This window comes from Pseudoliparis swirei, chromosome 16, assembly GCF_029220125.1.
Source record: "Pseudoliparis swirei isolate HS2019 ecotype Mariana Trench chromosome 16, NWPU_hadal_v1, whole genome shotgun sequence".
NCBI lineage: Eukaryota > Metazoa > Chordata > Actinopteri > Perciformes > Liparidae > Pseudoliparis > Pseudoliparis swirei.
The window spans coordinates 10,162,655-10,174,306 of record NC_079403.1 but is presented as its reverse complement, the minus strand read 5'-3'; the positions used below and the strand labels follow the sequence as shown (position 1 = coordinate 10,174,306).

The following is an 11,652-nucleotide window of genomic DNA, read 5'->3' as shown; positions in this document are numbered from 1 at the left end:
TATAGTACAAACATTTGAGAAGTTGTTAACCTTTGAAGGAAGGAATTTTGTTTTTTCCGGGTTTTTAAACCCTTCCCAAGCAGGGATGCTAAGTGCTATATGTTGCCAGCCTACATGGTTGGGCCCCATTTGGGAGTGGCTACAACCTGCAAAAGAAAGCTAAGCTCTGACATGTTTAGAAGAAAAAAAAGTTAAAATCAGCCCAAGCTCACAACAGGGTTTCAGATTTGTTAAACTACACACCCTCTTCAAGTCCTGGATTTCAGACAGCCAATTAACTCTTGTGGGTGTTTCGGAGGAAATTTCACCCCATCACCTCATTGTAGGCCCTGTCCTGAGTGTCTGTGTTCAATTTGGGATTTCCAGGACGAATATTTAGGAGATTATGGCCATTTTTGCACTTGTCAAAAAATATGCAAATTTAAGAGAATAAGGCCCAATTTGACCCTTTGGACCTGTTTTTGGGGCCCTTAACTCAGAGCTATCGGTCCAAACCTGTAGGGTATTCATATTCAGAGGCCCTTCTTTGAATTTGAAAAGGATCCACATCTTTGAGTTGATTGAAAGTATGACAAATTAACTAAAAGACTGGTTTTAAGGATCGTATAAGGGTTATTGGCACGGTGACAATTCTCTCTTGTGAAAGTTTTGGAGGGGATTCCCCTCATGACCTCAAAGTATTGTATTTAGGTAAATATAATATATTAAATATAAAGCAGAAGGGTTATATCTGAGAGACAATTGGGAGGTCAAGGGTCAGTCTGCAGAGTATGCGTGTGTGTGCATGTGTATTTGTGTGTGTGGGTGTGTGTGTGCGTGTGTGAGATTCTGCCTGTGTTTGTATGTATGTGTCTGTATGTGTGTGTCTGTGTGTGAGAGTGTGTGTCTGTCATTCTGTGTGTGTGTGTGTGTGTGTGTGTGTCTGTCTGTGTGTGTGTTGGAGTTGGACAGCGACACACCACCTGGACGACACTCACTGGAAGAAAGAGCGGTAGACTTCTACGTTACATCTATAAGCGTTTTATTCAGAAATCAGGATACAAGTAGACATCATGCATGGACCCCCCTCCAGAGCTCTGACCGATGGCCTCAGCGCTGGAAAAAGGAAGGAACCCCGGTTCAGAGTGTGCAGCCATTTTAAATAGCCGAAAGGAACAGTTCTGATTGGACAGGAGCATAAGGGGGCGGTGTCTTCTCATTGGTTCTTGTTGCCAGCTCCCGCCTCTGCCGTCCCTTCATTGGATGTTGTGGCCCGCACATGAATGTATGTTAATAGAAGAGGTGAAAAAAGGAAAGAAGTGTGGTAGGCTGCAAGGCGCCTTGTTTGAGGGATGAGGTCTGGATTTACCCAGAAGGCTGTCCAAACAAAAGGGGGGGAAAAAAGGCCTGTTCCCATGGTGTGTGTGTGTTGGGTCATAGGAAGAACATGAGAGTTAGGTCAGGGGTGGCATCTGTGTCTGCTTGGGTCAGAGGGAGGAGATGGGTATCAGGTCAGAGGGGACATCTGTGCCTGTCGTTTCTCGGGGGGAGAGGGTACATAGATCAGCCCCGGCGCCAGAATGTCTCTCTTGTAGATGCTCCAACATTCTTTCACCTTCCACTGAAGTGTGGATAAGGAGGAGGGGGCTAACAAAACCCCACCCAGCGTCACTGTTATCTTTCTTTAGACCCGTCAGACACCAGAGTGCTCCGCTGGAGTTTTTAACTTCCATTCAGTGTTTTCCATCTTACACATAATCTATATGCAAACAATACTAAGCTATGCTAAACTATAATATATATTCTTTACAAATCCCTCTTTTCACATCCGCTGGATGTGAACCCTTCCTCTGGGAATATTTATTTCCCTCTTTATGCCAGATCTTGTCATGGCCTGGCCTCCCTAGTGGCTATGTGTCCTGGTCTCCTCGTCCTGTCTTAGCTCTGCCATTTGATGTGAATAAGTCTCCTGAAATATAATCTTTCGTTGCCTAGATTAAGGTCCCATAAGACCTGTAAGATACCTATTTCTCGGGGAGAGTGTCTCTCTCTGTTAGGGATGGAAATAGGGGCGTGGTTTCTGTCATGTGGTGCCCCGATCCACCCTCTTAGATCTTCCATCCTAGGGAAGTCAGTATGTCTGTGTGCGTTAAATCTGTAATGTGCAGGTGTCGAAGGAAAGAGGTGAAATTGAGAGTGGTCAGGCAGGGGGGGGTCTTGCATCCTAGCGGCTGGTGAGTAGCAGGTTGGCATCCTGATAACCAGTTGACGATCCGGTCCCCGCTGCAACCCATCTGCTTCAACCCTGTCTGGTCGGCGTCATCTGCTTCATCCTGGTCTGGGTCCTGGAAGTCCTTCTGGTCCTCTGGTCCTCTGCTCCTCTGCTCCTCTGCGTCAGCGTCAGCGTCAGCGTCTCCTCCGGCTGTCGATGGGGTCTTTATCCGGTGGTCTCGACTTGATTTCGTCTGGATCGTCCTGGCCAGGCTTGTTGTTGTTCTTTCACTGGTGTCGCATGGGCCCTGGATTCGACATGACTCTCATGGGCAGCATCGTGCTCTTCATTGGCTCCCGGCTCCTCTGCTTCCTCAGCCTTCCAGCGTCGAGATATCTGTTGATGAGACTGCTATCTCTAATCCCCAGAGTCTTAGACTCAAAATCAGCCAATCCTCACTCAAAGGTGAGTCCAGCCTTGAACACCTAGTGATTAGTTCAAAGTTCCGCTAGAACAATGGAGGGGTCAAATGTCACTAACCCACGGTCAAAACGTCACTTCCGGTCAAGTCACTAACCAAGTATTTTCAAAATACGAGTCTCGTCTTTGTTATTGTCCGCATTAAAATCATTTTCACAATAAACGTCCTGTCTTTGTTATTCTAAGTCACTTCACGTAGAATGAGAAAACACAACACAACAGCCACTAGGCCGGATCTATACAGAATGTGACACTTGACTATGAAAAATTGTATTTTAATTTCTATATTTAATAAGTATCTAATACTTTCTAGGCTTGAATTCGCAATCTTTAACTGAGTCGGAGGAACAGCTTCTCACCCGTGGGAGGAATCATCTATTAAATGGCCATCCGTCGTCCAACAGAGTCTCAATTACTTATCCAATCCAATCTAACTTTATTTATCTTTACTGGTTATGATAAATGTAATTGATCCTATCTATGGCCCTTGACTAGGGCATAGAAATATTCAAATCCTACTAGGATCTGATAGCAGGCAGGTATTCGTCCAGCACCCTCCTCTCTCGTGCTCGAACCCTAAAACAGCTTATGGGGAAAAACAAAACATTTGCACATCGAGGTGCCATTAATGACAGGAGACGGTGAGCAGTGAGAGTCGATGTTGTCTGCACACATCTTCCTGTGTTGCAGTCCTAACTCTAGCTCTAATGTCTCAGTCTCTGCTCCTTCTTGTCTCCTTTCTGTCTCCTTTCTTTTCCTGTCATTCCAACCTTTCTTTGCCTGTCTTTCCAACCTTTCTTTTCCTGTCTTTCCTACTTTTCTTTTCCTGTCTTTCCTACTTTTCTTTCACTTCACGTAATTCAACTGGCTTCAATCTATAATATTAACATACAGTCACTCTCAGGCAACATACATTAAAAACAATATTCTCCCTAATCTTTTCTATTATAATGTCTTTTTTGGCAGGTTCTTCTCTAAACCTCACATGACTAATCCTACGATAATGGCAAGGGTCAGTCCCATGACCATTAGAACAGTTTGTCTGCCTTCCAGCTGTTCCGATCTGATTGTGTTTCTGTCAATGTCCCTGTTGGACAGGTAGCTGGGGCACAATGTGTCAGGTGGTGTCAAGGTGCCTCTGCCTTACCCTTGACCTGGACCATGTGTGAAGTAACCTCCTTCACTTCGTACAGACCAGTCCACCTAAGCTCAGTCCACTTCCTCTTGTGAACCCTGACCCTGACCCAGTCACCTACTTTTACTTTGGTTGCTCTGCTGCCTCCTGATCGATCGTCTGGGCTCGAACAACCTGGTTTGAGAGAGCTTTGGTGAGAGAGAAATTAGAGCTTTTATGTATTCTGGCATTTCAATTTTACAGACATCCAGAGGTGGCATATGACCTCCATCTCTGGGTGGCTCTGGCATACTTTTTCCTGTTAACTCACTTGGTGACGTCTTCCCCCCTGGTAATGATCTCATGGTCATCAGTACCAGTGGAAGCGCCTTCGCACATTATCCTCTTAATTATTTGATTGGCTCTCTCGACCAATCCTTGAGACTGAGGGTGATATACAGACCCAAACTTGTAGGTTATGCCCAGTGCATATCAACTTTCCCCAGCAGTTTGTTGTTAAAATGTGTTCTGTTGTCGGACCTGATGCGTCTTGTAACTCTATACCTTAAGTGTGTGCATGTGTGCACTATATGGGATGTGATCAAACACTCGCAAGTTATGTGTACAGGAGTGGCGGCTCTTCTTTGAATCTGTCGACGTTGAACCCCATCTACTATCACCACAACTATGGAAGGAACACAAATAAGATTACATCTTTTCATTTATCAAGCATTTTATGATTTAAAAAAAATATTTTTATGGTTCTCGTTGTAGTCACTGATTCTAAACCTACTGATATCTGATCTATTAGTCTGTACTTGTTCTGGCCCTCCTCTTAATAGTCTGGCGTCAACATAGATTGTTGTGTGCTTTATCCTCTTTTGAAATAGGATGGAATTCCTAAATCCATCCTTTTCAATAATAATAATCTTAATAAACAGTCAACTTCTAGAAGAAAGGAGAGAAATAAAATAAAAATGCTTGCGTCTGTCAAATCAATGCAGGAGAACCATGTCTTGTCTGAACTCACAGCGTCATCATTGTGCTTGGGTAAGGAATGAAGGGAGAATATTCGTTACTTTAACCAAAACTGCCAATTTAGCACGTCGCATAAATAGGTGTCAGTTTCTTAACAGCTCATGAGAAATCGATTACTCGTACGTCCAACGGACGACTGTAATAATAACCACTATTTTTCCAAAAAACAGTAAACCCAAAACTATCCTTTGAAACCGACTAAAATAAAACCTCAGTTTTGAAACGGTGATGAGAAATCAATTACTCGTAAGCCTAATGGCATTACTGTAATAATAACCACTGTCTTTTCCCAAAAAACAGTAAACCCAACACTATTCTCTAAAACTGTCAATCAAAAACAAAAGATAAACAAATAAAAACTCAGTACTGAAACAGTGATGAGAAATCAATTACTCGTACGCCTAACGGCATTACTGTAATAATAACCACTATTGTTTATCAAAAATCAATAGTAAACCCAACACTATATCTTCAACACTGGCAATAGTACTCAAAGAAAAATATCTCTTAAATCCAAATTGTCAAAATGTGTTGGTGAGAACAGCAGCAGCATGTAACTGGTGTGTCGGATGTAATTTACAACAACAACCACGTACTGGCGTCTTCTACTATGCCAATGTGTCTCACCCCCACTGACCTCGTGTCTTCTCACAAAGGAACAAGAAAAAATTTAGTTTGACCTGGCCCTTAGTTAATCCGACTCGCACTTTTTTACCCCATGTACAGTATTAAAACAAAAAATTAGCACGTTGATCTGATCATAATAAGTCGGCCTAATTATTAAAGAACGGGTTACAAATTTATTTATTGGCCCCATATCAAGGCCCATTTTCCAGGTTTAGGAGATTAAGTAATTAATGTATTCCAGGGAGCCCTCGTCCTCTCCAGTACACCTTCCTATACCAACCATTCTATGATTTAAAAAATATATCTACAGTCTGTTCCATCCTTAAGGGATGCTGGTGACGATTAAATTGGAATCGTGCGGTTTTAACTCTATCTCTACGGGAGCTATCGGAATCAGTCACACATCAGTTCACCCTTTAGTCCTAAAAGTGTCTGGAAATAAGTTTCGCATGTTGTCAGTGTCCCCATGATCAGTGTTCTCTCTCCTATGTGTGTGGCTAAGCATGTGTCTCTAATATTAACTGGACCTCCGATGTGTGTGCAGTTCTTTACATATTCTCAAATGTGGAGTAATGCAAGTGTTAATTTTGTTTGTGCACCCAGTCCGTAGCCTCAACCTCTGCTTTCACCATTGTTCTTCTCTGTGCCTCCACTCTGGACAAACACTGTGATGTGGAGCTGCGGTGTCAACGACTGCATACAATCTGCAGCTCTGGTGTTCATTCACCGGCCGCTGCTACTCCTTGCTTCTCTGCATCGATCTCCAAGCCTCCTCAGCTGGGTCTTCACGAGCCTCAATCTCGTGTTGCAGGCAGTCCCTCAGGATCTCAGATCTCATCTTGTATCAAGGTGTAGTTAAGGGCACAATGTCTTTGGTCCCCTGGTGGCGAGTAGGGATGCAGGACTTTGAACCAAAGTCTCCACTGCTGGCTGGTGTCATGCAGAGGTGTGATGTCATCATCATCTACTCTGTCCCACCGGACCCTTTGCTTCCTGTTCAGTGTCTCTTTAGTCTCCAGTTGAATCATTGGGTGACTAGTGGGTGTGGCACATTTCTGTTCAGTGAGTACAGTTCGCTGTCAGCTGTTGGATCTGGGCACGCCTAATTCTGTGTCTCTGGTCCGGGCCTGGTGCCGTGGATCACTATTGCCTTGTGGCTGTGGCTGTGTGTTGGGTGCTTGTTATGGCGGGGTTAGACATTATGAGAGTACTGAAGTGGTTCTGACTGAGACTGCTAACCCTGTGGTGGATAAGGACAAAAATTAGCCCGATGTCCAGCCTGACTATAATTAAAAATTTATTAATACTCGTCTAAAGCCTCCGTTGCCCCAGTTGTTACTCCTCTTACTCCTGAACGGGCTTCTTTTATGCATATTATCTCTCTGTTGTGGGCCCCATTTATGGGCTGCTGACCCGCCTGTTGCGGAACATAAGGTTTGAGGGAACTAAGCTTAAAGCGGTGCAAACGTGGCTTGCTGTGGCTGTTGATAGATCAGTGCTTATGGATTTGGAGGAGGAGCTGGATACGGGACTTAAGGTCCATGTAGTTGTGCTGCAGTCTGCTGCACCGTGGCTTGTGCCATTTACTTCTGCTTTGGTCAAGTCATCTTTTCCCTGCTCTGTTTATTTTTATCTGTTTGGCGTCTGACCTGAGCTTCCAAGTCATAGAAGTTCATGTACTTTAGTCCTACTCCTTTCAGTTCGGTCTGTATGGTCACAGTCACTGATGATTCTATTGATAACCTAAAAACTGTTCAGTCATGCTATCTTCAAGGAAATCTTTCCCTAGGTTGTCGTTTTTCCCTGGGGTCCATTATAACCTCCAGGTCCTCCATAACTTCCTCCTCTGTATCTTCCTCTTCCTCTTCCTGTGCCTCCTCTTCCGTAATAGTTCCTCTTTCTCTTACAGTTTCTGGCACAGTGCCCTGGCTCATTACAGTTGTAGCAATTGTATGGGCCTATTCTCCTGCCTCCTCTCCCAGGTATATAGTTGGAGTCGTTATGGTGTCGTGTGTCGTCAGTCTGTCCGTACCACCCGTTATTCAACGGCTGGGGAATCATCTGTGGGGACCATGTGGGTTGAGGAGGGTAGAAAGGAGGAGGGGGGGGACCAATTGTTGTTGTACTGCCTGCACGACTGGAGCTATTTTTTGACCCCCCTGCATGGATTCCAGTACGCTCGCTAACTGTTCTTGTGTGGCTACCAGCTGCTTCTGGGCTTTGTCATCTTTGGCTATTTTAGTATTATCTGCTGCGATTTTCTTTTCATTCTGAATCTGTAGTCTCAGTAGCTCTAACTTTAGAGCTTCTGCATTAGTAGGCTCTGGGACCTCTGGAGCTACGTATTCTAGGAAGTGCATTATATTATCAGTCCACACTTCATGGGACGAATTTTTTAGTCCCACTACATTCTTTAGCTGAGCCTGCACAGTGTCTGGCAGTCCCTTAATGACCATGGCTCGATACATTTTTCTGGTTGGGGGTGTTTGTGTATGTTCCTCTCCAAATGCCTTTCTCCATATAGCTTCACTCCTTGCCATAAACGCAACTGGGGACTCTTTTGTGTTCCAGGAAAAATCCTCGACTGCGGTAGCTATGTGTTTACTGGGGTATTTTCCTCGTAATGCTTCGTAGAGTGCTTCTTGGAATCTATTCTGACTTATGTTATGCGGGTGTTTCTCTGTAACCCCTATCTTATCCCAAATTGTTTGTGCGGCCGCTGTACCCACACATCCTGCTAAAAAGCGGCGAAAGTCGCCTAGAGCCAAGTCTGTTCCAGTAGTGGCCACCTTAAGTGCTGCGATCCACTCGTCGGCCCCGTTTATCAGGGGGGGTAATGTCGCCAGTACCGCTGTTGTGTCTACGGGTGAGTATGGAACATAATCCATGACCCCAGCGGCGTGTCCGGGGGCTTGCACTAAAGGGAGTTGTGTGACAGGTGAAAGGTCAGAAAAAATGGGGTCCCTCCATACAGGTGCGCCCTGTGAGCGTCTTCTTTCATACTGGTGACCTGATCTGGTTCTGAGGGGGGAGGTGTCAGTGGGAGGGGAGAGTTCAAGTCTGCCGCACACATTGCAGCTGATGGCATTATCTAGTGGTGAGTCACCTGCTCCAGAGCGGTCATCCTGCTCTTCTGGCTCACTGTCTCCCTCCGCTGATCTAGTTTTGTCACTGTTGTTTACGTCACTATCTGGTTTCTGCTGACTGTCTATCTTTTCTCTGGTTTTTAGGTGTGGGTATAAGCTGTTGTCCTGCTGCTGAGCTTTCTATCCTGTCGTCTCTCATTGATTTTATTTTACGTTCCAGTTCCTCGAGGGCCCATTGTTTGACCTGCTCCTCTTCTTCCGCCTCTGTTATTTCTACTTTAGCCTTTCTACGGGTTGAAGTCATACACACACCCTTTTTTATTTTGTTATATCTGTCTTTTGCATCTTCTACATCTTTGTCTATGCTTTTCCTCATGTTTTCTCTTTCTTCCTCATTGGGGAGAGAATTGTTTGGTCTTAACCATCCCCTTTGTATCCAACTTTGTTCTACTCTTTTGTATACCTTGCTTACTTCCGCCCAATTTAGGCCTGCTCTGTCCTTTACTCGTTCTTTCAACCAATCTCGCACTGTTACCTCAACTTTGGGTGGGCTCGTCATTATGTGTTGTTGTTGTGTTCTTTTATTTTTATCTGGGTGTCTACAAATGTCCGTTTTCTGTTAGTATTGTCAAAATACGTATTTATTAAAAACTATGTTTCAGAAAGGAAAATGATGGTCACACACTCTATCAATTAATAGTTATCTTCAAAAAGAATTTTTTTAGTATATTTAAGTTTCAGAATTGTTTATAATTTAATATTTAGATTTATGCTCATTTTGGAGGAACTATAAGTTGAATATATTACAAGATCTTTATGTTAATGACTGACGCTCGAGCCAGGCTATTTAATGACGTCATGACGGCAGCAGGTGTAAGAACAGAGCCGCATTAGACATGAGAGATAGTTTTTTTTAACGTAAGACCATGAGATCGTTTTGAACGTTTATTATTTTGTTTACTTTGTCAGCGTTTTTTGCTGTTTAAAATAAAATCGAAAGAAAAGGAAATGAACGGTCTCCTGTCATGCGCGTGAGAGGAAACTCACTGTGTCTGCAGCTCTTTAGCGGATTAAGAAAACAACAACGACGGAACGCCGCTACAGTGAGTGTCTATGTGTTTCTGTCAGTGTGTGTGTGTGTCTGTGTGTGTGTGTGTGTGTGTGTGAAACAATATTAGTTTGCATGCATATCAGTGGAAGTTGAAGGGTAAATCATGTTTTATTAACAATTCCCAAATTATTTCCCAGATTTTTCCGGGTAAACAGCACCTCAAACATTAAGTAAATTACCGATTACTCGTAAACATTTAGGACTTTTACTTTGAAATATCTCCCAATTGGGACCGTAGATTTGTCTGATTCCCAGGATAATGGAAGTCTGGATTGTCCTGAACACAGCTGCATCAGTCAATGCCGGGTCTTATGAGGAAAACATATTTAAAGCACTTCAAACATGAAAGAAATGACCGATTTCTTTAAACATTTAGGACTTTTAATTTGAAATATCTCCCAATTGGGACCGTAGATATGTCTGATTCCCAGGATAATGGAAGTCAGGACTGTCTTGAACACAGCTGCATCATTCATTTCCTGGAACTGTTGGGGAAATCTATATACAAGAATTTTTTAACATACAAAAGTCTGAGTTTTATTTTTATAAACTCTTCCTTGGTACAGTAAAACGTTTTAATGTTAGCATAATTTAAGCTAAATCTCAGAAACGATCTATAAAGATTCAAAATCAGTTAATTTTTTACTTGTATATGCTAGTGTATGATTTGTCGACATCTTATTTTGAAAAACGGATGTTGTTTCACGTAGTTCTTTCCGCTAACTTCGTAAAACCGGATGTTGTATCACGTGAATCCTGCCGCTAACTTTATCAAAACCCTTGCGCGCTCCCGATCGAATGCGTTTACCGTCAACATCAGTCTATAGGTGCACAGAAATTTAAGTGTCGGCTCAGTTGACCAAGGAGATCCGAGTGTCGGCTGAGTTGACCGCAGTCAATTAACCCAACAGGTTTCGTAGATGAAAGAACCCCCTCGAAATTTTTTTTTGTATTTCTCTCCAGACACCTGTCATCAATCTGTCGACAGACTTTTGAATCCAAACATTGTTGCACTTTAAAGCCCACCACGTCTACAAATATGAGACTCTCCAATAAACGCACAAACTGCTTTCCTCCAAATATGACAACAATGCAACACGTCGTGGTCCAGAGCGCGCTCCTCCCCGCGGGGGACTGCTTCGACATGTGGCACGACTACATGAACCTGGCCACACTGCTGGAGAGGCTGTGCGACACTCGCAAGAGAGCCCACGGAGACACCGAGGACCCAAAGAAAGCAGCAGCAGCAGCACCGTGGAGACTCATCCAACCCACTCGGCGGAAGAGCTGCCACAACTCCACGGAGACGAGTTCCGTCAGCAGCCTCTCCGGCCTCTCAGACACCAGCTCCAACGGGACGTCCTCGGGCTACTGTGGCTTCTGTAAGCAGAACGGGGAATCTGCAAGGGTGTACCGGTCACACAGGCTGAAAGCCGACGACGGGAGAGTCATCTGCCCCATCCTCTGGAACTACACCTGCCCCAGCTGTGAAGCCACCGGGGACCTCGCTCACACGCGCCGGTACTGTCCAAAGGAGCGGCGGGGAGAGGCTCCGGAGAGACGGCTGCAGTTCGGCGGACACTGAAAAGCTGATGAAGAGGAAAAGACTGTAAATAATTACCAAAACATGTTTTGGCCATGTGTTCATGTTTGCATATAGACTCGTGTGGGTTTCCCAAGTTTAAAGTGAAATGATTCATGTTTGACGTTATTGTTGTTTTTGCATTGATGTGCGTCGCTGTCATTCTGCTGCAGACCGTTTGCTCTGCACTTATTTAGTCAACAACAACCTGTTCCAACATTGCAATAAATGTTAGAAAACATTGAACAACATTTTAGAAACTTCAAATCAAAACCTGGCTTTTTTGTATACGTTATCAACAATAAAGATGGGAAAAGATGAATAGTGCACTCTTTTTATTCTACAAGTGTTTACTATGAGGCTAAACACAGGACATTAGTTATTGGCTTGACAGGTTGTTAAAATGTATGCATGAGAAAAACA

At 43.9% G+C, this 11,652-nt stretch overlaps 1 protein-coding gene across 1 annotated transcript; it reads left to right on the top strand.

Moving 5' to 3' along the window:
• The first annotated feature begins 9,742 nt into the window (after positions 1-9,742).
• Positions 9,743-11,232, top strand: nanos2 (nanos homolog 2). Its single transcript, XM_056434178.1, has one exon. It carries the CDS (start codon positions 10,687-10,689, stop codon positions 11,230-11,232), a length of 546 nt encoding a protein of 181 aa, XP_056290153.1. The 5' UTR covers positions 9,743-10,686.
• Positions 11,233-11,652: the final 420 nt, after the last annotated feature.

Excerpts from the sequence above, each read along its gene's own strand:
- nanos2 (XM_056434178.1), top strand. The coding sequence starts at position 10,687 with ATGAGACTCTCCAATAAACGCACAAACTGCTTTCCTCCAAATATGACA.